This window comes from Sebastes umbrosus, chromosome 2 (assembly GCF_015220745.1).
Source record: "Sebastes umbrosus isolate fSebUmb1 chromosome 2, fSebUmb1.pri, whole genome shotgun sequence".
Lineage (NCBI taxonomy): Eukaryota > Metazoa > Chordata > Actinopteri > Perciformes > Sebastidae > Sebastes > Sebastes umbrosus.
In genome coordinates this window covers 34,752,901-34,778,547 of record NC_051270.1, presented here as the reverse complement: position 1 = coordinate 34,778,547, position 25,647 = coordinate 34,752,901, and the positions used below count along the sequence as shown (strand labels likewise).

General features: G+C 39.9%; 2 protein-coding genes across 2 annotated transcripts in view; both read left to right on the top strand.

The window, feature by feature from the left end:
* The first annotated feature begins 2,104 nt into the window (after window positions 1–2,104).
* On the top strand, window positions 2,105–5,616 carry fibinb (fin bud initiation factor b). The gene has a single exon (XM_037758064.1). It carries the CDS (start codon window positions 2,562–2,564, stop codon window positions 3,183–3,185), a length of 624 nt encoding a protein of 207 aa, XP_037613992.1. The 5' UTR covers window positions 2,105–2,561; the 3' UTR covers window positions 3,186–5,616.
* Window positions 5,617–11,964: 6,348 nt separating this feature from the next.
* The window catches only part of bbox1 (butyrobetaine (gamma), 2-oxoglutarate dioxygenase (gamma-butyrobetaine hydroxylase) 1), a 36,727-nt gene continuing 23,044 nt past the window's right edge, over window positions 11,965–25,647 (top strand). Inside the window, 3 exon segments of the mRNA XM_037750470.1 lie at window positions 11,965–12,103; window positions 14,835–15,293; window positions 23,760–23,874. Coding sequence (XP_037606398.1) covers window positions 14,889–15,293; window positions 23,760–23,874 — 520 coding nt within the window. The 5' untranslated portion in view covers window positions 11,965–12,103; window positions 14,835–14,888.

Here is a 25,647-nt window from a genome sequence, read left to right as displayed (position 1 = left end):
AATAAAACAATGATCAATTGCAGATTAAAAAGAGCAATTAAAGCCTTTTAAATTCAATTCAATTTGTATTCTTAGATACGTTTCAACTGTTGGCAGGGATAAAGTGGAAAGTAAAGAGAAGCTATTTCTAACAGTAAATAACTGTTATTATAGGCAGTGGAGGAAGAAGTATTCAGATCCTTTACTTAAGGAAAAATGGCAATACCACAGTGTGAAAGCAATCAGAAACAAGAGTATTATGAACAAAATGTAGTTAAAGCATCACAAGTAAAAGTACTCAGCAGAAGAACGACCCCTATCAGAGTTATATCATTATACAGTAGAATATTATATTATCTGATGATTAATAGTGATGCCTAAACATGTAAACAGTATTTTAATTTTTTTTGCAGGTTGACGTGGAAATGTTTGAACTACTTTCCTACTGTTCGGCAGTTTAATCTATAACAGTGCATCATATTTTGCAATCTTATGTTTTGTGTGTAAAATTTTAATCAGAATGAGAAATACTTTATTGATCCCCAGGGGGAAATTGGGATGTAAAAGTTGCTCTTGTATAACAAAAAGAAATGTAAGAAAATAGAAATAATAACATGTAAATTATGTGCATAATGCTACAATATATAAACCACGATATCTGTAGCCTAAAGAAATATAAATAAATAATAAAAATATGAATAAGAAATGAGAATATAAGAAATATGTGCATTAAATACATACAATATATAACCACAGTGTAAATAAGTAAACACAAAATGCTGAGAAGTGGGATCTATTATAAGTGTGTTAACTATAAATGCAATTTTAGTATAAATATGAATTAAATAAGAATATTTCTTGAAATATACAGTATAAACGCTGTATTAATGCCAGGGTATTGCACAGTTGAATTATTGCACAAATTATTGTACAGTAATCTGTAAAATAACCAGTAACCATGGCTGAGAAATAGGCCTACATGTAGAGGAGTAAAATGTATAAACTAACTGCCTCTAACATATAGTGGAGTTAAAGTAATAGAAAAGTAAAGTATAAAAATGTAAACACTGAAGCTAAGTACAAAAATTGCACTTTAGTACAGTAGCCTACTTGAGTAAATGTACTTAATTATGGATGTAGTATTTTACCAGGGGCAGGAGGAGACAATCCTGCATATTGTAATATAATCCAATATATTAGCCTGTAATACTACATTTGTCTTTTTTTCTTTCATTTATCATGTTAAGCTTTTTATTCATTATTAGCCTATATATATTGGCTACATTTACTGCAAATTGTTTCTGATATTTTGTCTTTTTGTGTTTTTGCATACATTTTGTGTTTGCACTGTAACAGTTTAATTAAAAGATAATACATAAAAAAAACTAAGCATACGTTGTTTCTAATATTTTGTTCAACTCATCTTTGGGGAGCAAAACTTGAAATCAAATGTAATAATCTGATCCAATACAACAATGCAACTAAAGTCTAAAGAATTACATGCAAAAAATAACACAGTGGGTAGAAATGGAGCAAATATGATTTTTGAAATGACCTGTGATTGGCCAGTTTGTAGATTTTTTAAAGCCTGAAAACAGAGCCATGAGGAAGAGCAATAGTCTAGTTATCTCTCAAAACACTTGAATTACAATATGCTGAAAGGTTATTATGGCATTTTTGCCAAATGATGCCAAAAAAATCTGCCTACTGCAAGATTAATTGTAAAAAATAAAAAAATAAATGTATAATTTTTTTTCTTTGGGGGCAAAACTATTAAACACACTTTTAAACAGTATCATTCAATCAAATAATGTATCCTAATAATCCAATCTAATACAACAAAGCAACAGAAGTCTAAAAAATATCTAGCAACTACTGTTGAATCCACATTTCTGCCACATGTCACCAGGTGTTTAAAAATAACAAGTTTTCTAAAAGTAGGCCTGCTATAATTACAGGACTGTTATGTTGGATTGTGTTTCACATGTTATACATGTGGTCAACTTGTTTATTCCTCAATCCTCTCATAACTTTTCTAACCATCTACGCCAGCTTGTCCCGGTTGTGTGCACTACCACTGGTCTGCTGCAGACTGAATGCAGCCTTTTAAAGTGACGGAGCGGCTGTAACCTGAGAGCAGCAGCAGTAGAGGAGGAGGTTTTATTATTAGCAGCCAAAAAGCTGAAGCGCGGCACTTGAGACATCCAGATGTTGCGTTTGAGGCACCGAGAGAGGAGTCGGGAGAGTACAACTGTTTCCACACTGAAACTAACTCTCACACATTAGTGTTCCTGTTCACCAGCAGCAGTGATGGAGGCTGGCCGGCTGCACTAGAAGAGGAGAAGAGAGGCTGCTTTTGAAACATTTCCACGCCACTTTGTATCTGTTTGGGACAAAGAGGACATTGTGGAGGACACTGAGGAGGACGTGAAGCGGCTACAACAACTAAAACTGCGCAGTTTGGACGTTTAAAGCTGAGTGAAATGTTCGTGTTGGAGTTAAATAGTCCCTCAGGCTGACTCTGTCGCTGAAATAACGTGTTAATATTTCATATTGAGTGTGTTTTGTGGGACATCATCATCATGTCTGTCCTCTACTGGCTCCTGTGCACCGGGCTGTTCTCGCTGCCGACGTGCGGAGCGTTTTTCCGCGGACCGCTCCAACCGGAGATGTCTAACGGGACCTTCCACCACTACTTCGTGCCGGACGGAGACTACGAGGACAACGACGACCCGGAGCATTGCCAGATGCTCTTCAAGATGACCGACGAGCGAAAGTGCGGTTTGGCCGAGGACCAGGACGCCGTGATCCGGGACGACTTCACCATCATCAAGCGGCAGATCGAGGACTCGGCCCGGGTGCTGGAGGGCATCGGTAAGAGCATCTCCTACGACCTGGACGGAGAGGACAACTACGGCCGGTACCTGCGGAGGGAGACGGCGCAGATCGGAGAGGCGTTCACGAACTCTGAGAAGTCTCTGCTGGAGCTGGAGGTGAAGTTCAAGCAGAGCCAGGACAGCGAGCTGAAGGAGGAGCACCGGCTCAACGACGACTTCCTCAACATGGTAGTGCACACCAGGGACGTCCTGAAGGACACGCTGGACATCTCTCTGGGACTGAAGGACAAACACGAGCTGCTGTCTCTGATCATCCGCAGCCACGGCACGAGGCTGAGCAGGCTGAAGAACGAGTACATGAAGTTCTGAGAGAGAAAGTAGTCCCTACAGGTCTCACTACAGTAGTAGTAGTATGTTATTGTTTTATATGGTGACCACGAGGCAGAGGCAGAGCAGTCATATCAGGGATAAAAACAAAACTTAAAGGGTCAGTTCACCTAAATTACAAAATAACATATTTTTCTCGCTTAATTCAAGCGCAGTGGTTCCCTACTTGGATTCCCTCTAATTGGTCAGGAGATGGTCGATATATATCTTCAGTCTCAAGGCGATTAATGTGATAGGAAATAAGAAAAAAAACTATTGTAAGCTTATTTTCGGACTTATTTTATCTAAGCTTTTTTTTTCTTGTGAAATACTCGACAGTTCACCTTTTCTGTTGCTGAAAATTATTCAAATTAAACAATCTGCTCACAACTCATAGTCATAAGCGACCCTTGATGAGGGGTTGCGGGTACACACTGCTTCACTTTAAAGTATCAGAAATACATTTTTAAAAAAAAAGGTAGGGATCCACTGCTCTAGAGGTAGACTATGTAGTCATGCATATTGTTTTGGTTGAATTTGCCCGGGTTTTGTGATATGTCTCCTGGATTACCAAAAGGGCAACTGCCCCGAGACCCCCAAAAGCCTCCCATATTCACTGCGTGTCAATTGTGATTTGGTTATTTGTAAATTGTGTTGCAGATATAGGCTACTAAAGTACAATATCAACAATGATGGGTTTCCTACATTATTACCTGATCTCACGGTCCTGTTTTGTAAAGGGGTCGTGTGTCAGCATCTGTTATTTTTAGTTTATATTGTGCTCATTTGGTCCACTTTCCTAAATGAAGTTGTGCTCCAAATAATAAAAATATAATATTGTGAGAGAAACAAAGTATATTCCATTTACATCCGTTCCATTCATGGCAGAAATCTCTGTGAGGGCTGATATAAAAACCTGGGCATATACAACCAAAACTATCTCCATTGCTAGGAACTGCTAAGAAAATGTGTTGTTTTGAGCTTTTAAAAAGTCTGGTGGACTGTATCTGACACCAACAAGCTTACTTTCTATAAAAAGACTGAGGAGTGGGCAATGATACCTCTTTCACAGTATATGCAATTTTATATGACAATATTATGATACATTTTCTGGAAAAAGCCAACTGAGAAAATGTTAAGGGATACAATAACCAGAAAGGAATGACTGTTTTTGGCTGACCCAGCAAACTAAATTCCTAACGAAGTACTGCATCATATTGATGCAAAAGATCATATAAAAATCCAATATTGCCATAAAGTGGTCCCAATGCACCCAGAGATATTAAAGAGCCACCGAGGTATAAACAGTAAAATCACTAGACAAATATATATCATCTGAATGTGTAAATCGTCATATTGCCCACTCCTAGAGCCCATTGTAATGGTCATTACGCACCATAAAACACACTATAGTAGTTAAATATTTTTATTGAAAAATGGCTAAAGAGTAATTAAAGTAATATTTTATAAGAAATGATGTATGGCACTATCCGTCCGTTGGTCACTTTTGGTAAGTGCGTTAAATTTACCCGTAAACAGTCGCAGGTTTGTGCGTGTGTGTGTGTTTGTAAGTGTGTGTGTAAAACAACGACTTCAAATATGAGTCAGCCAATCCAAAAAAGTGAGAACAGGAACTATCAGTTTTCATAACACTAGTACTGTAGTCAGATGAATGGTTTTCCAAACTCATTCAGTACTCTGTGACCTAAAAAACGGAGTGAGGAGTGAGTTTTGGAGCGATTCATTTGAGGATTAAGTAACATTTTGGACACGCTGGACAGCCTATGTGTCAGTGTTCATATCCACTAGTGACTGCTATGTGTTAGGTTTGAGTTTGACCCAAAAGTTGGATAAATGAGTTTTTTGAATGAACTCGTCACATAGCAGTAAAGCAGGGGTGGACCTCATATAGTAGCCTGGTTGAAAACTCCTACAGTAACAAGAGCAGCTGTTATTGTTGCTCTCTTATGACACTCCAGATGAATGTTTCTAAGAATATCCAAGAATGTTTACATATGGACACCAAGGTTGTATTTTTTTTTCTTTATAGGATATAGCAGACTTTGCACAATACTTTTCCGGTGCTAAAGGTTGTGACATGATTTTTAAATACAAGACCGTTACTGTGCTGTTCTGCACAGGCAGTATAATCTTGGAAAATGTACAGTGTATTATTAGAAGTAAGTAAATACTGTGAGTGCCAATATCTTTATTACAAAATACCTTAACATGTATTCATTGTTTATATAAAGTTTTGAAATAGAGCTGCATATATATATTCTTGTTTACCTTGTTAAGATGCGTGGTGAGATGTAATACCCTGACGGATAAGACTGCAGGCAGCACTCGTGGACTTCAATGTCAAACACCAATCTGTGCGACAATATTCTTAATGGATTGTGGTGTCTTCTTAAATAAAGAGTTTGTGTTTGAAGTGTTGTTGCAAGAGCATGTTTTATAGATAGATAGATAGATAGATAGATAAATGTAGATAGAGAGAGAAGGAAAATTAAAACACCATAGCAGTTACATTAAAATACAAGACAAAAAAACTGATTAAAAATCAAACAAGTTACATATTAAAGGTCCCATATGGTAATTTGTAATTGGGATTTCCCTGTCCTTTTTTATTATAAAGCAGATTTTTAAGTATCGAAATTCTCAATCCATGGAGAAATACAAAAACTGTGCCTTTAAACAAGCCATCAGGATTTCTGTACATTTGTGATGTCACAACTATGCAATATTTAGACTATTGGTGCCTTCAAATGGGGTCATGTTTACCATGTTCACAAGAAGAGTCCATATGAACGCCCCCCCTCTTGTGAAGTGGAAAGTTTCTGAAAGCTCCGACAAGTTGTGACATTGTCAGAAATGGCGGAGCCCATGGAAGTTATATTTTCGGTGCATAATAAGTTAATATATTTTAATTTTAGTTGTATATTTTTCGTTGTAATTTTCTAATACGTATGTCTGTGGAAAAGGTTGATATTCCCAACGGCTTCCTATGTTGTAAACACAACTCGTGAGTTTCATTTGAAGGCACCATATGATTGACATCAGCTCACAGGAAGTAAACATGGACCCAAGCTGTTGCCTAGTAACACAATTCCGTTGAAATGTGCTAAAACGGAGCGTTTCAGACAGACAGAGGGTAAATACATATTCAGGCAGACAGTATGAGGGGTATGAGGATAGTATGATTTTTTTTTATTATTACAACATGTAAACATGTTCTAGTAGAAAAACTAAATATATTTATATACTATACTATATATAATAATATATAATATAAGTATGAATCTGAAAATTAGCATGGTATGGGACCTTTAAACCTGCAAGTTTTATTCAATGTTCTTGATGTGCTGAGAGCAGAGTTGTAAAGTCTGATAGCACCCGGCAGGAATGATCTCCCATAACGCTCGTTTACACACCGGGGTTGAATAAGTCTGTTAAAGGTGCTCTTTATGGCTGTCATGCTGTGTAGGGGGTGGGAGGTGTTATCCATTATCGCCAGCACTCTGTCCTCCGCCAACTCCTCCATTTTGGAGCCAATGACAGACCTAGCCTTCTTTACAAGTTTACTCAGTCTGTTGACATCCTTTGCTTTGATGCCCTCGCCCCAGCACACAACATAGAAGATGGTACTCACAATAACAGACTGATAAAACACGGGGAGTGCTAGAACAGGCTGCCACTAGCATGCACGCCGCCATCTTGGGTCACATTTCCTTAGAACGGTGATTCTCAAAGTTGGGTCCACTCTGTCAGGGTAAACAATTTGCTATAAATTATAAAATTATGCTGCATCATTATCTACAGATGGGGACCATTTGCACCAATAAAACAAGCATACCACCAACGTTAGCCTTGGGCCAGTATAAACACTGATTGTGACACACAAATTCATTATTCTTAAGTTGAAGCACAAACTGAAGTCAGCTTTAGAGTGGTAAGTTTAAAGATCTGGATTTGTTAGGACTATGCCAGTCTTTCTACTGTTCATTTTTTGAAAGCTTTTATTTAGGGATGTGAAAGTTAACGTGATAAAAACGCGTTAACGCAAATTCGTTTTGACGTCACAAATTTTTTTAACACAAACAATCTTTCGGGGGATATAGCGGGCTCAGTTTTAAAGCTAGTGAAGATACTGGTATCATATAAAACTAGAAAAACCTAATGAATCCATTGCTACCAACCATGTCATGTTGGCTTGTCACGAAGGAGCTTAAATAACGCTCCAAACTTATCTATCCCAAATCTAATAGGTGCAAGAACAGAACAAGAAGGATAAAATAAACTTTATTAAGACCGACGCATCCGAAACATGGAGCTCAAATTGAGCTTGTGTTCTGTTACTAAAATATAAAATTATTAGGGCTGTCAAAGTAAAGATAATAATGCATTGACGCAACTTGTGATTTTTAGGTTAGGTTTACGTTTTTTGGTGAAGGTATTAACATCATATGAAACTAAAAAAACGTAGGAATCCATTGGTACCAACCATGTCATACTAGCTTGTTGAGAAGGAGCTTAAATAACGCTCCAAACTTATGCTAAATTTTGGCGAGGAAAAACTGTCATGGCCATTTTCAAAAGGGTACCTTGACCTCTGACCTCAAGATATGTGAATGTAAATGGGTTCTATGGGTACTCCCCTTTACAGACATGCCCACTTTATTATAATCACATGCAGTTTGGGGCAAGTCATAGTCAAGTCAGCACACTGACACACTGACAGCTGTTGTTGCCTGCTGGGCTGCAGTTTACCATGTTATGATTTGAGCATGTTTTAATGCTAAATACAGTACCTGTGAGGGTTTCTGGACAATATTTGTCATTGTTTTGTGTTGTTAATTGATTTCCAACTAGAAGTGCACTCAAAGAGCGCCGACCTCCGCCAAGGCAGGTTTCATGTATGTCGCTAGTTTATTGAAATGTTTCTATTTATCACAAGGTCTGAAGTATTTAGGATGAAAAGCTTAAGAATACAAATAGTTCCAAAGGCATCTAAGAGTACAGATGGTAGTAAGCATATGTTTAATCAGTGTTTATTAAGATAAAGAGGGGGTCATTGGAGAATAGTCTCCCCTGTAAAGGGTCCCTGGCCCCAAAACGTTTGAGAATCCCTGCCTTAGAAAACTATGATTTGGTCTTGGGTCGAAACATTCATCCTTTCCAGTTATTACTGGTCTCTTCTAGCCACTAATAACATAAAAGTGAGATTAAATGATTCCTTATTTTGCTAAGAATTCCTACAGAGGTCCCCATCCTCAAAGTGTCAGTAGCACTATACCACTGGGAGTGCGTGCTGTATTGCCACGTGCACCGTAATTACAAAGTTCCCCTCCATGTTTGCTTTACAAGGTTTTGAGGTCTGCTGTAAATTATATACACAGCCCTCCTATGGGCGCTTTGAAGGAGGAAGTTGGTTGTTGGTATTTATGAGGAACAGACATGTAAGGAAGTTGTGTTGAGAGGTGCGGTGGGGCTTACAAACAACTTGTTTTTTGTCCCGTATTCGTCACCCGTGCTGAAAGTGCTGAAAACAACATTTTTTTGTGATACTTCAGCCTTTTAAAGTCGTGAATACGCTTGAGTAAACAGTTAGAGGTTTCGAGTCAAAGGAATTAGTATCCACAACTCCGTACCGCACTGAAAAGTGCCAACTGATATGTAACATGGCAAAGTACAGTATGACGGTTGCAATTGTGGTTACACACACTCAATAGATACTTTGAGCCCACTGATTACTGATTACGATGATGATGAGGCAACATAAAATACAGCAAAAACCCTTAGCTTGCATTGTATGTTTCCAGTAGAGGGGAAAACCCCTGGTTTTCTCATTTAGATAGATGGATTATTGGCATCACACAGAGGAAAAAACATTTATGTAACATAGGTTTGAAAGAGTCGAGGTATCATGAGACTTCTGCTTCAACTATCATCCTACTTTGTGGTAGTGTTGCGTAAGGTAAATAAAAACAACCTTCACCCAGGCTATGGTTTAGATAAATCATTAAAGTGAATTTATGATGGAAGTTATCATTTACAGGTTGGCACAACATTATGTAACTTCTGAACCAGGATGTTTTGATTGGTGCAGTCAGTATACCAGATAGAAATCTGACACAAAACACATCAGTGTACTGTAACAGATGTTTAGCATCGATCACGTCTTTTGCACATTTTATTCTGCTACAAAAATAATGTGAAAATACAATACTCCTAAAATGATTGATTCCAAAAATGTCTAATATTTCCATCTATGTTTAATATCTCTCTTTCTCTCTCTCAGGTTTACATGAAAGTTGACTATATGCTTGAACCAATACCACAAAGTCGTCCATTACATGATACGACTATCAGTGTTACCGATATTGTTGTTGTTCATGAACGTGTGTGGTTGTGTGAGTTGTATAATCCTCACCTACCCTCACAAACTCTGTTATATTATAACTTGACCTGTTAACTTGACCACAGTGACAGTATCTTATCCCGGGTTAATAATTGCAAAAAAATCTATGAAATTTATACTCAGACGTTAGCAGGTGTTACTTGGTTAGAAGACGGTTCTTCACATCCATTGGGTGCTGGTCATCTTCCAGGAACCTGCAAAGAAACGTAAGAGGTATGACTGAACGCTAAAAAACTTTACATTACTTTCAGTATGGATTAATGTGGAGATGGGTTTCTTGATTAATTGAGCAATGTCAGAAAATAATGATTGACTATACTGAACACAATTTCCCGGAGCCCAAGGTGGTGTCGTTAAATTCCTTGTTTTATTCAACCATCAGTCTAAATGTGTTTATTGTCATATATGACAAATTAAAGCAGGAAATCGTCACATTTAAGAAGCTGGAGCCAGTGATTTATTTGCCAGATAAATAACAAAAACAATTAATTGATCATCAAAATATTAAGAAAATGTTCTGTTGTCTGGCTAATTGAATAATTGGTTGAATTGTTTCAGCTCTAGTGCAGTTGAAGATATTTACATTACGTTTCCAACTGTCCCGTAAAATAAGGAATCATCCCGTAATTGGCAACTAAAAGACATGTTCCGTATTGGACTGATAAGGGACGCACTTTGCTCCGTATTTTTGAGAATCAATTCAGTGCAAATCTATGGGAGAGAAATATTACAGATTAGACTATTAAAACAGGGAGATTTGTATGAGAAAGAAGCAAACCCTCCTGATCTGTCATATACAAAATCATCTGAACAAATTCAGGTTTGTGTGTTAGCTTGTCTTTTTTTGGACAAAATGAGCATTGCACAATAATCAAATATCTGTAATAGGTCCACAGTAGTCGTTGCTCCTCAGTCTAAGGCATACTTGCCAACTCTTCCGATTTTCCCAGGAGACTCCTGTTTTCATTGCCCTCTCCCGGTTTCCTCCCGGGGTCACAATTCCCCTGTATTTATCCAAATTTATGGCAAATTTTCACACTTTTTTCTTCCTTTTAGTTATCTCATCCTGCTTCTGGCCCTGTACAGTTTGTATAAGCCCTACTATTTACACCCGGACGGCAATAGAGCTACACCAAATGTCGTTTCCCCGTGCAGCGCCCGAAGTTGGGCTTTGCTCGACGCAGCAAAAAGCTGTCATGGCGCAAGCTATCGGAAATATTAAGTTTTAGAGCGCAGTAGTGCCGTTGTCGCGTTGTGTCTGAAAGGGCCTCCAGCGAGTGAGAGACGGAGAGAGAAATGCAGAGTACTGATAGAAAGAAATACTGAATGAATGAATAAAAACTGATTAATATTAGTTTATGCCAGAGATTTACACAAGTTCACACCAGAGGGGCGAATTCTTCAGTTTTCTTTCCTTGGAGTTAAAGGTAAAATTAAAAGTAGGCCTTTTTAACAACAAAATGCTGTGGAAGTTTACTTATTATTATGTTATTTTCATTCTTTAAAAGTCACCAGAATGCAGAAAACAAAATCTCTGAAACACAAATTACCCCGCTTTGGTCCTGAAATCCTCCCTATTTTTTAAAGTCTCAAGGTTGGCAAATATTGTCTAAGGTCATAAGGTCATAAGGTCATGTCACATAAGTATGTAAAACACGTCACAAACGTGTTTGTTGGACCCGTCCACCCTTCTTTTTTTTATATTCTACGTCACTAGCTCTGAGCGTAGGATACGGTGGTGTACGAATTACATGCCAAAAGCAAGAAGGGCGTTCTTATTACGCGCTAAACGCCTTGTGCATTAACGTGCTATTCATAATGCTTTTCGTACGAACGGGCTGCTATGTCACATTTTTAGGAACAAGGACAACAAAGCTAGACAGATAAAGGTGAGGAATACACAGGCCTGTTATGTACACAATGGGTAAAAATGGGAGTATATATATAAATATTATATAAATAGCCTATATTTAAAAGCACCAATGACCAACAATAAAATAAGAATAAAATAATAAAATAAAAAGTCTATTGGCTATACAAGTCAAGTGTTCTGGAAGTTGTAAAAAAAACAAATAGTGCAAAGAAATACATACTGAATGGATATACATGGTCTGGGTGATCATGTACAGTATGTACATGTAAAGATGTGTAGACTAGAGACTCCTCTCTTTGTTAAATTACCAATATTGTGTTAGAGGGTCCCCAGATCACCTAAAACCATATAAACCCGTCTCCCCCAGAAACACCTGTTGGTTGAGCAACCCCAATCTGTATTGTACTTTATCACTATCGTGTAAACAAATCAGTGTTGGCTCAGGGAGTAAAGTAGAGCGCCGTTCACGCACTAGCAGTGGTGATGTCATCGGTTCAGCCTCCCGCCGCTCGACCTTTCACCCACTTTCTCTCTCACACCCACACACAGACAAACTCACTCAGCCGGTGTTTGTTGTTGACGGAGCGACGCTGGTGGGGAAGAGGAACAGTTATCAAAACATTACAGGTACTGTTGACGTCTGTTACTGGCTAACACGGTTTTACTGTTTTTAGGCACTTTAATACATAAACTTGACATCAACCCGGTGAGGAACCCCGTGAGGAACCCGGTGAGGAACCCCGTGAGGAGAGAAGGTAGTCTCTGTGTGATGTAACGGTCAGACTACAGGGGGGTGCTAACTGGCTAACAACAGTTAGCAGCTTCTTCTTCTTCTTCTTCTTTCAATAAAACGAAAGACTACCGGCTAAACATGTATGTATCAGTTAAGCTGTTGTCACCTTAACTGTAGAGGACGGCTAACTTTGGTTCACACACTCCTCTGGGTGTTTGTTATGCTGCTAATCATCAAAGTCAGTCCAGCAGCTGGCTGCTGCTGCTGTGACAGCCTGAGTGACTGTTGGTAGTTTAAAGGGGACCTATTATTATGCTTTTCCTTATTTTGTGTCGCAGATATAACGTTACTATGTCGGATGTTCACATTAAACGTGGTCAAAGTGTCAACTAATGAGGTTATGTAAAAGTATTTGGCTTCTGAAGAGATGAGTTAGAGGCTGCTTTATTTACCCTGAAATGTAATATGCATGTAAATAAGCAAGAAAGCAAGCAGGCACGCCCACACTGAATCAAAGAGGAAGATAGACCATGTATTGGATTTAAAAGGCTACACAAATGCCTTGTCCTTAGAGAGCAATACAAACATGTGGTTACACACAGACTGAATCACATCAACACAAACTGTTGTTGGAATTCACGAGAGCTGCAATGATTAATTTTCTGTCAATCAACTACTTGATTAATTGGCAACTGTCTTGATGATTGATTAATCGTTTGTCATTTTTCTTTTTTTTAATACTTTTTTTCCCTTTTTTCGAGTTTGTTTTCATATATGCAGTTTACAGTTCGTAATTACAATAGTTTATAAACCAATTTTTTATGTAGTTGAGCTTATAGACAAACTCTTCAAACAACTTCAACATTCAAAAATGAAATCAAATAAAATCCGTTTGTCATTTTTCAAGCAAAAATGGTAATATCTTTGGGTTTTGGACTTAGTCAGACAGAGAACACATCATTTGATGACATCACTTTGGGCTCAAGGAATTTTTATGTTTTTCTTTTTATAGACAAAATGATCAATCAATTAATCCAGAGAATTATCAGCTGATTAATCAGTTATGAAAAAAAAAATGTCAGTAATTTGGCCCTGTTCAGACCTGGCATTAACATGCGTCCTGAGGGATCGGACCACAAGTGGACAGCTTTAAGTACATCTGTTCACACTTGGGGTTTGAATGCGTCTCCACATGCTTATTGAGTGACCACTAGTGATCGGCTCTCACTTCCCCGCTCTATATGCAAATAAACACGTAGTAAACACACGGCTAATACAGCAGACGTTGAGACTTAATATTACAGGAATGTCAGTAGTAATATCCTACATATTCGGGTACATTATATTAACATCAAAATATAAGGTTATTGTACCTCCTCGCATGCCACCGGCACCGCTGCCTTTTGCCAGTCAACAGCGGGGTACAGAGCTTCAGAGAGCCGGGGATGAGAGAAAGCGAGCGGGCAGGTGTCAGCTCCGCGCAAAGCACTGGAACAAAAACACTGACACATCTCCGACAGTATGATGATAATGCACTTTGAGTGCCATCAGTCTGATAGTTTGTAGATTATGTAGCCTATATATATATATATATATATTATAATAAAAAATATTTTAATAAAATACAGTTGTACCGACAGAATACAGTAGAGCACAGAGGCCGTTTCCATGCCGAAAGGTAGACAAGCGCTCGCTGCCTGTCTGTTCACCTGAGTAGCGCAGAGACAAACGGATCCCAGCGGGACGTCAGTTGAGTAGGTGGTCCTTAATGTGGCCCAGGACACATTCACGTACACACTGCTAAAAGAATGCGGCCATATGTTGACCAGACCACCTCTGAATGTGGTCTGAGCGATCGGATCTCAATGCGTCTGGAGTGCATTGATTCACACCTGTAGTTAGAGCTGTCCACCTGTGATCAGATCACTCAGGATGCATGTTATTGCCAGGTCTGAACAGGGTCTTTGTATTGTGTTTCTTAAAATATGGTGCCTTTTTAAATGGGGTCGTGTTTACCGTGTTCACGAGAAGAGTCCATATGAACGCCCCCTCTTGAGGTATTCACAACCTTTTGAGTGAAAAGTTTCTGAAAGCTCCGAGTTCACGAGGTGTGACGTTGTCAGAAATGGCGGAGGCCATGTAAGTTAATTTTTCGGTAGATAATAAGTTAATATATTGTAATTTTAGTCGTATATTGTTTTTCTTCGTAATTTTATAATATGTCTGAGGAAAATGTTGATATTCCCAACGGCCTCATCTTTTTCCTCTGTTATCATATCTTTGCATTTCCTGCATTTTGTAACCCACTTGCTAGATTGTTAGCCTCTGTGGCTTCTAGATGCTGACAGTAATATTAATATTGTCGTTGCTTAGCAGCGGTATTCTCACGACGTAACCACTTGAACGCCAAGTGTACACGACTTCCCATGTTGTAAACACGAGCTCACGAGTTTTATTTGAAGGCACCATTAGACAGATATGACAAAAAATATTGCTGATGCTTGTTAATACACCTGTGCATTATTTAATTTTTATCACATTGGCTCATTATATACTTAATTAAATTAAAAAAATTTAATTAAATTTTGTTTTCATTTTATTGCTTCCCTTCCTCATTAACTACAGAGAGTTGGTGGCCCTTTTTGATCTGGAGACATAGTCGCCTGGAGGGAACCAGAAATGTGGATGAGTACATTTTCCCGTCTCGCCCTGCCTGCCCTGCGGGGGAGCACGTCTGCCATGGCGTGCCGGGCTCTAAGGGCTTGTTGTAGACCAGGGCGGGCTGCAGGTCCACTACCCTCTTCTCTGACTTCAATGCAGCTTCGTGGGCAGCAGACACTGGGGTCTGCCTCCGACCCTCTGGCTCGCCACTCAGTGAGGACCGTCCAGGCTCTGGATGAGAAGAGGATGGTGGAGGTGGAGTGGGAGGATGGAGGCAGCAGTCTGTACCCGTTCACCTGGCTGAGAGACAACTGCCAGTGTCCAACATGTACCCTGGCGTCGGCTCAGGCACGGAAACTGTTGATGGCTGATCTTGATATCCATACAGGAATTGACACTGTGGAGGTCACCAATGACAACAAGGTAGGCTGCTGCCACTATCTGACTTATATTTTTCAGGGTTTGATGTTCTATATTAAGAGAAAAAGATGAATGTTTGAATTATTACCCAAACTGACTGTGTAAATAAATCTTTACATATCTACAACATTCACAATACTTCTGTAATTGTGCGCCCACACAGTTTTACAATTCCACTGGATGGTAATAATGGCCATTTTGGTTGCATTAACTTTAATTTTTCCTTTTCAATAACAGGATATGTTTGAAAATATGGTTAATCTTTTAATAAAAAAAAAAAAAGCCAGTTTGGCCATGTGACTGCTTGTGCTTCTTGTTCTATTTGACTCTGCTGTAAAAAAATATGTTCAGCAGTGCTGCTGCATCCTCAGATATAAGCAAGGAAATTGCCAATAAATCAAACTTTTTAAAAAAGTTTTCTTGTTTGGAGCTACAGTACCATCAGTCAAAGCGGTGGGGCATCTCATTTCTTCTCACTGGGATCCCAAAGATTTATCCTATTTGGAATGTGAAATTCTGGTGTTGGTATGAACTCTTCTCCACCCACAGCAAGACAAAAATCTAAGTTGAAGTCAACAAATATTAAGCATGAAAGTTCATTCATGAAGTTACCTAACAAATTTAAGCCACTGAGATAAGGTTTGACTCACTACTTTCAGATTTAATTCCATCTTATTAGAGTTGCAATGATTAGTCCATTAATTCATTAGTCGATCGACAGCATATTAATCTGCAGCTATTTTGATAATTGATAAGTTATTTAAAGCATTATATTATATATATATAAATATATATATTTATTTTTTTCAAGCAAAAATGCCCAAATTTGACTGTACAATCAACTTTTATTATTATTATTATTATTATTATTATTATTATTATTATTATTATTATAATCATCATTATGAAAACAAGATAATCAACGTAAAAAAAATATTTTGGCACACTCCGTTTTGCAATGACTCTCATTTTGTCTTAAATAATAAATCCAGAACACCTTTTTTCCTTTACAGCGGTGCGCTTTTGCCCCGCTCGGCGTGTCAGGGATAGGGACGCACCGATACCATACCGGATCGGATATCGGGCCAACACTGACTCAAATAACTGCCTCGGATATCAGTGACAATGGGGCCGATCTTTTCGATTAAATTCTATGTTTATATACCATATACATATTGGAATTTTAATTCCTGTTTAAGTTTTGACCAATTTGTTGCTGCATTATAACAGTTTACACCTTAATTGTAATTCATATATTTGTATTTGTCACATTTAGTTTTACAAAGTTAGGAAAGAAATGTTTAAGTTAAGCCTGATGTTGCCTCACACATAAAAGACTGATCCCAGTCACTTCCACAGAGTGAGGCATACAGATTCTTAATTAAACACTGGTATCGGATCAGTACTCGGTATCGGCCGATACCCAAAGCCCAGGTGTCATATCGGTATCGAGATTGAAAAAGTCGGATCGGTGCATCCCAAGTCAGGGATGGCAGCTCGGTGTAGGAGGATCCCCTCTTGAGAACTTTCCCCTGGACTGGCTGGCCCCCGCCGGGCGTATTGGTGGTGCACTGTTGCAAGGTGAGGTGCAGGAGAGCAAGGTGAAAAGTCACGAAGAGAAATCATCACACTGGCAGGTAAGTATGCTTGAAAAATAAGGCAGACTTTTATTTTCAGTCTGTAAAAATTCCATCAAACAAAGGAAAAAACACATGGAGGGAAAATCATCCTCTGCATTCAGTTACACTGCTCACCACATGCCTGGTGCTGCTCTTTTTTACCACTCTCTTTTTTCAAACTCTACTTTCACACATGGTCATATAACCTAACAGCCCGCCTTTCCAGTTCAAACTGGCTTATCAGGCGAATGCTGCCATCAGCTCAGACTGGAGACACCTGCAGTAAGAACCTGGGAAATCAGAGCACACCTGATTACACTTGGAGCCACTCAGTCCCTGTCAGTCAATTAACCCCTTAACTACCCACATAAGGAAAAACAAAGATAACTGTGATCAACCCCACTTGGCTTTACCAAACAGTTACTGAGGGAGTTGTTGCTTCCTCACATTTCACACCTCCTCCCCCTCTGGCTTACATAAGTCAGGCAAACGTGACAGATAATCAGCAATAAGGTTTTTCTTACCAGGACAGTGCTCTATGGTGAACTGGTATGGCTGGAGGGCTAGGCACCAACGCAGAATCCTTGCATTCTGATGCTGCTTGGATTGCATCCACTTCAAAGGTCTGTGGTCTGTCTGCAATACAAACTCTCTTCCCAAAAGGTAATACTTCAATGAATCAATAGCCCATTTTATAGCCAGTCCCTCCTTTTCCACAGTAGAGTACTTTTTCTCCCGGTCAAACAGTTTCTTACTTAAGAACAGGACAGGTTTCTCTTCACCAGGTTCCCCCTGAGCTAGCACCGCTCCTAGTCCAACACCGGAGGCATCAACCTGCACAAGGAATGCTTTCGTGAAGTCCGGGCTCTGCAACACAGGAGCTTGACAGATCTGCCTTTTCAATGCCTGGAAGGCACGTTCACATTCATCATTCCATATCACTTTCGAGGTTGATTTTTTTGTTAGTTCGGTGAGTGGTGCCGCCAATGTAGAGAAATGGGGAACAAACCTTCTGTACCACCCCACCAGTCCTAAAAAGGATCTCACTTGCTTCTTGGACAGGGGTCTTGGAATCATCTGTATGGCCTTTATCTTCTCTATTTGTGGCCTTATCTGCCCACGGCCGACCAGGTACCCAAGGTATTTCACCTCCTCCTGAGCCCAGGAACACTTGTTTGCATTCAGGGTCAGCCCGGCTTCCTGTATCTTGCTTAGGACGATTTCAAGATGCTGCAAGTGTTCTTCCCAGGATTTACTGTAGATTACCACATCATCAAGATAGGCAGCTGAAAACCTGGAGCAATCATTAAGAACAATGTCCATTAATCTTTGAAAGGTCGCAGGTGCGCCATGAAGGCCAAAGGGTAACACAGTGTACTGGAACAAGCCCATTCCTGGAATCTGGAACGCTGTGTATTCTTTGCAAGATGGGTCAAGAGGCACTTGCCAGTAACCTTTACAAAGGTCTAATGCTGTGATGTAGTTGGCTTTCCCGATTCTCTCTAGCAGCTCATCAATACGGGGCATGGGATATGAATCAAAACAGGAAATACTGTTCAGTTTCCTCATGTCGGAACAGAACCGAGGTTGAGTACAATTTTTCTTGGGAACAAGCACTATGGGGTTTGACCACTCACTTCTGGATGGTTCAATGACTCCCATGTCCAACATCATCTGCACCTCCTTCTTCAGTGGTTCCATCATTCGTTCTGCAATTCTGTAAGGCTTCAGGCGAACAGGTTTAGTGTCCTTCAGAACAATTTTGTGTTTTATCACATCAGTTCGGCCAGGTTTTTCTGAGAACAATGATGGGAAAGATTGTTTAAGCTCACCCAGTTGATGCCACTGATCCACACTCAGGTGCTCTGGAGGGATCTGGGGTTTACACTTCTCTCTGAAGGGCATCATGTCCGCTTCCTCAGCTTCCGCCACATCATCTTCAGATTGGACATCCTGGACCATCAGAACATGCTCTCCACCTGTTTCCAAGGGATTTCTTTCATGGTATTCCTTTAATAGGTTTACATGGAGCAGTTGCTTGTGTTTTTGTTTATCAGGACAGGAAATTTCATATGTTACTGGGCCCACCTTTCTGGTAACAGGATAGGGGCCTTGCCACTTCGCTAGTAACTTACTCGGCCCAGTAGGGAGCAGTACCAACACTTTCTGTCCAGTTTTCAGTTCTCTTTCTCGAGCATGTTTGTCGTACCATACCTTTTGTTTATGTTGAGCCTCCAGCATGTTTTCTTTGACTCTTTCTCTGCAACTTTCCAGTTTGTCTCGCATCTGCAGAATGTAGGAGATGATGTTCGTTGTTGGTGACGTTGCCACACCAGCCACCCAGTTCTCCTTCAGCATGTCCAAAGGGCCTCTCACCTGTCTGCCATACAACAGCTCAAAAGGGGAGAAACCAGTTGAAGCCTGGGGTACCTCTCGATATGCAAACAAAAGGAAAGGCAACCATTTATCCCAGTCTTTGCCAGTATCATCAACAAATTTTCTCAACATTTGTTTCAGGGTACCATTAAATCGCTCGACAAGACCATCGGTTTCAGGGTGGTAAGGAGTGGTTCTTATCCCTTTCACACCAAGTTGAGAATACAGTGACTTCATTAGATGTGACATAAAGTTTGAACCTTGATCTGTTAAGATCTCTTTAGGGATGCCAACTCTAGAGAATAACTCCACTAAACATCGAACTATATGTTTGACCTGAATGGAGCGCAGTGGATAAACATCTGGATATCTGGTTGCATAGTCACATATCACCAGGGCAAATTTGTGTCCTTTGCTACTCTTTGGCAGGGGACCAATGATATCCATGGCTATTCTCTCATAAGGCACACTCATAATAGGTAATGGTTGTAATTGGCCTCGGTCTGAAATTTTGGTGGGGGCCACCACCTGGCAATCATGACATGTCTTGCAATACTCCAGTACCTCTTTGTATAACCCTGGCCAATAGAAGCGCTCAGCAATGCGGTTATAGGTTTTAGCCTGCCCTAAATGGCCAGCCCATGGAATAGTATGACCCAAATGCAGTATTACTTGACGATACTCTTTTGGAATAACAAGTCTGGGATTCTCAATGTCTGCCAAATACAAAAGGTTTTCTTTTATGACAAAGGGATCCCCAATTACACCTTTCAGCCCCCCTGTGCCAGCTTTTTTGGACCCCATCTATTTCACAAACTTTTGCAAAGAGAGGTTTCAGAGAGGAGTCATTCTCCTGAATCTCTCTGAAATTGTCAGGGATTTGCCATTGTGGTTCAATGGGAGGAGTTAAAGGGAGAGAAGGGTCAGGACATTTAGCTTTATCAAGATTTCTGTTTTTCTCCTGACGACGCTGACGTTTTGTTTTCTTAACCTTATTTCCCCCTTTAAACAAACCATCATCTGCATCAGGTAGGGGTTCTAACCCCTTGGTGACAGAGCGAGTCACTACAGCACAAGAGTATACTCTGGAGTTTTGCTGGACCAAATTGTCTAGCACAGGCAAATCTTCTCCAAGGATTACATCATATGCTAGGTGATCTAGCACACCAACAGTTAACATAAAGGCTTGCCCTTCAACCTCAATGATCACTTCTGCAGTTGGGTAATCTTTCCTACATCCATGAACACATGTGATATTTACATTTCGTTCAAAGTTAGTCAGTGAGTTGTGGAGTAGGCTGGACTTTACCAAAGTTTGCGAACTACCAGTGTCAGCCAGAGCCTTTGCCACATGACCGTTAACTGTGACATCTACTACATGTCTATGTGGAATCATTTCATTCTCATTAACATCATCATGGTCATCATTATCAGGACGAGGTACAGAACACAACTCAACTGTTTTTGATCTTTTTAAAGGACAAAATGAAGCTTTGTGGCCAGGTTGCTGACAGTAAAAACATGTGAAGTTAGGTTTCAAGTTTGAATGTACAGGTTTCTTACCAACCCCAATGTCCTTATTGTCCACAACAGGCAAACCGTAAGGTTTGGTCTCCCCAAACCTTGACTTCCCAACAGTCAACTTTTTCCTTGAAGGGTCCCCGTGAGCAGCTGTGTAGCGTTCTGCCAGGTCCGCTGCTTCCTCTCCTGTCTGGGGATCGTTCTCCTTTACCCAGGTGCGAATGTCTGGTTGGAGCACACGGAGGTATTGCTCCAAAACAATAGACTCACCAATCTGCTCCTTAGTGCGGCTGTTTGGTCGCATCCATCGTTTATAAAGTCCCTTTATCCGGTTGTAGGTTTCACGGACTGTTTCTCCCACTGGCACAATAGTGCTCCGGAAACGCTGTTTGTAAGTCTCCTCTGTCACATTGAACTTCATTAACACTGCTGCTTTAACGGCCTCGTAGGATTCAGCTTGTTCTTCGTCCATTCCAGCATAAGCATCAAGAGCTTTTCCCGTCAATAAGGTGACCACTCTGGCTGCCCACTCCACTGGCTGCCACCCCCATGTTCTGGCCATCCGCTCAAACCGAACAAAGAAGCTCTCTGGATCTTCACCTTCTTTGAAGTCAGGTATTCTTGGTTCACTGACATGGGGCCTGACAGACCGGGTTGGTGGAGAAGCACGCTGTTGCTGCTGAGGCAACAGTTGCTGTAATGAGGAGACAGGCCCACTAGCTTGAAGTGGAATGAATTTCTTTGGTTCTTTAACTGTGGGCAGGTGCATGGAGGTTTCAGCTTGCAGCTTTAAAACACCAGCAGGTATAGCATGAGGATAATGTTGGTCAGGCTGTTCATATTGTTCATCTGACATCCAGTCCTGCGTCGACTTTGCTCCCATCTCACCTCTTAGCTGTTTAATCTGATCAAAAAGTACCGCTTCAGTTTGTCTAGACCGTCGCATAAACTCTCTCATTTCTTCAAAAAAGTCTGTGGCAGAGAGTTCTTCACTAGCAACACGGTCTATAAGTATTTTTGGCCGTACCACTGGTTCTTCTTCTTCATCTCCAGCGGCCATGGCTCCATCAAGTGGTGGCTCAAACTCCACTGTCCTTTCAGCATTCTTTCTCTCCATTTCTGCCAAGGTGGATTTCTTCGGCCGACCTCTTCCACGTACTGCACCTCTCATTTAGTCAGCATTCCAACACCAACTCGACACAGGCGTATTAGATCCCACCACTGCCACCAATTGTTGCAAGGTGAGGTGCAGGAGAGCAAGGTGAAAAGTCACGAAGAGAAATCATCACACTGGCAGGTAAGTATGCTTGAAAAATAAGGCAGACTTTTATTTTCAGTCTGTAAAAATTCCATCAAACAAAGGAAAAAACACATGGAGGGAAAATCATCCTCTGCATTCAGTTACACTGCTCACCACATGCCTGGTGCTGCTCTTTTTTACCACTCTCTTTTTCAAACTCTACTTTCACACATGGTCATATAACCTAACAGCCCGCCTTTCCAGTTCAAACTGGCTTATCAGGCGAATGCTGCCATCAGCTCAGACTGGAGACACCTGCAGTAAGAACCTGGGAAATCAGAGCACACCTGATTACACTTGGAGCCACTCAGTCCCTGTCAGTCAATTAACCCCTTAACTACCCACATAAGGAAAAACAAAGATAACTGTGATCAACCCCACTTGGCTTTACCAAACAGTTACTGAGGGAGTTGTTGCTTCCTCAACTTCCTCGACTCTAGGTTGGCTTGAAAAGGCCCGGGGTGAATGTGCACTTTACAGCAACCCTCGCCTGGACCTCGCCGCTTAGTGCTCGCTGTGCCGTCTAACCCTGCACTGAATATTTTCTGGTTTCTTTCCTCCTCTACGACAGTAAACTGATTACCATTGAGTTGTGGACAAAACAAGACATTTGAGGACGTCATTTTGGGCTTTGGGAAACACTGATCGACATTTTTCAGCATTTTCCGACATTTTATAAACCAAACAACTAATCGATTAATCAAGAAAATAATCGACAGATTAATTAACAATGAAAATAATCGTTAGTTGCAGCCCTACATCACATTACACTATTTCTCAACCAATAACATCATTACTGATATTGGACTAATATGACATGATACTATTCTTATTACTGATATTGTGTTTGCCCTACAATTTCTGACGTTAGTGGGCAGTTCTTTTTTATCATCCTGTGTTAAAGTTAAACAACACAACTCGTACTATACTTTGGTATCATGAAACTTGTCCCAGTTTATAAATGGCATTTAAACTTTTGCTGACTGTTTGAGGGCAACTGCGTGGTGATGAGCTGGGAGGTTATATGATCTAATTCTGGCAGAAGCACACATTCAGTCTGACCTTTAAGTCTTCCAAAGGAACCACCTTTGGATCCTGTAGAGGATTCGGCCCCTGAAGTGGGACACAGCTATAAATAGATTGCTTTGACGTGACAATGCTGCCAAGCTACTGTGTGCCATTTGTGATTTCTAGATGAAAATTAAATGCAGTTTCCTGTACCAACATATGCTTGATAATCTATTATAGTAAACGTGTTTTAAGTACCACAGCAATGGTTTCATGCTTGGCTGTGACTATAGAAAATATTAGATGGCGACACTGGCCAAAAGTATTAAAAAAGCAGATGGTGAAGATAGGAGATCCTCATTTGAAAAGAAAAAAAAAATGCATTTCTTTCTCAGTTTTATAAATCAAAAGAGCACATTGAAAGCTTAACCTTCACGGGGAAGACCACCAGAATACCAAGTAAATATTCAGACCTCATCATTGCCGGTCAATAAAAATGGGTGTCACTTACTGTTTATGTGAAAGAGAGATGGTGCACTTTCAGTTGATGGCTTATGAAAATAAAATATTAATGTGTAGAAACTTGGAAAAAGAGCTAAAACATTTCGACCTATTGGGATCAATAAACGCTTTGTCTCTCCACAGGTGTCCATTGTGTGGCCCGACCAGCACGCCAGCGTCTTTGATTCAGAGTGGCTGAAGAAACGCTGCTTCTCTGCTGCTGCCAGACAAGCAGTGCAAGAAGAGTTTTTCCTCAACAGTGAGTCGAGCTTTCACATTTTTTTAATTTAAAGGAAAAGTCTGTATTTTAGAATTTCATGTAATGGATTGGTTTTAGGGAACACGTCTTCTATGCAGGTATTGCTGCTCTACAGGTACTTGTCTGACAGAAATACACTCTGTTGCCACTTTATCAGGTACACCGAGTTAAAACTAATGCAGTCTAATATAGGGCTCAGTTTTTGTTGAAGCCGTTTTAGAAAGGTGTTGATTCAACCATATGGTCATTTTGGAGGACGTAGTCTGTGGTGCCGTTATACTGACAGGTGTTTGTATTATTTTGTCCACTTCATGTGTATCAATGAGGGTGGCCAAAATAGCAAAAAACATCTCTATATAATGCAGTACAGTTCAGTTGAGCTAGTGGCTACTAAGGGCCAGGACACACTGGACACGTGAGCAACGCGTGTGCGTCGCGTAACCTCTTGTTTTTTATTTCGGCGCCCATGTTTTGGTGTATGTCAGCTGCGTCTCCTCTAGAGATTCGAGGTCTTGCCTATTTTTTCCATGTGCCGATCACAGCAAAAGTAGACAGTGAAAATGATCTTTTGACAGTATATTGACATCACACCATCAACATTACTACAGTTTCAATGTCTGCATCTGTAGAATATGTCACAGATATGAAAGTTAATATTTATTTTGTCCTCAACATTTCCTGTTTCGGTTTCAAAATAAAAGCCCTCTAGCATTTTTTCTGTGGACAGAATTCCTTCATTTGTTAACACAAGGTTTTTATTCTAAAATATTTGCAGGACAGTGTTGTAGAAAATGCAGTGACTTGCACCGCTCCATGAATTAATAGAATACCGTCTTTTAGTCGCGTATTATTACTATTAACAAGCGTCAGGTGTGTCCCAGCCGTAGGTGTATATGTTGAATGTGTCAGGGGCTTTTTATGTAGAATATTCAGCTCGGTTCATCTCCTCCCAAATGTATTTACCATGTGTATATAAGTCAGTGGTGCTGTACTGATAAGATAAAAAATAAAAACACACAATGCATTCAAACTGCTGACAAAAAAGGCCTACTGATTGGATTGCACTGGTTTGAAACTAAACGAATGATTACCTTCTAATTGATTACCTGTTGTTTATCAAAGAGATGTTTTCTAAAAGAGGCCATAAATCAAAATGCAGCTGTCTTAGAATTAACAGGATGAACAAACACTGTCATGAGTTACTGCATTTTCAAAGCGATATCTGAGAACAGTAATTTGTCTGCTTGGCAAGCAGCAAGTGTTACCTGCTTGTACATAAATAGCAAACAATCTCGTCACGGATGACACTTTCCATACTGTGACCGCATGCCATTATGGACGTCATATTTAACACATAGCATACAGACCTTTGTAATTACCATTAAAGTCCCCAAGTATATCCTCATATATCAGTCCAAAGTCCAATCCAATCTGTGTTAAATCCAAACAGCCCATTTATATCCTCAATGACCTGACAAATCTAATGCTTTATTCTTCACTGCAGAAATGTGATGAAATAGTCAGTGTCACCAATTTAGCTTTTTTCTTCTTTTTTTTTAACAGAAGCATCAATACAGTAACACATTCACTGTAAATTATTGCAGAATACAAGCGGATCTAATTTTCTTCCCACTGTAAACATATTGGAAAGTTTGTTGTGAAATTATATATTTTCCTGAGTGACATTTACTGTCTGTCTTTGAAGTCAGTATAAAAAAGAAAGTGCAAGAGTTTCTGCTTTAGCAATATTACAGATAAACACACATTTATGTT

Bases quoted from the DNA above. Each gene is read 5' to 3' on its own strand.
- fibinb (XM_037758064.1), top strand. From the start codon at position 2,562: ATGTCTGTCCTCTACTGGCTCCTGTGCACCGGGCTGTTCTCGCTGCCG.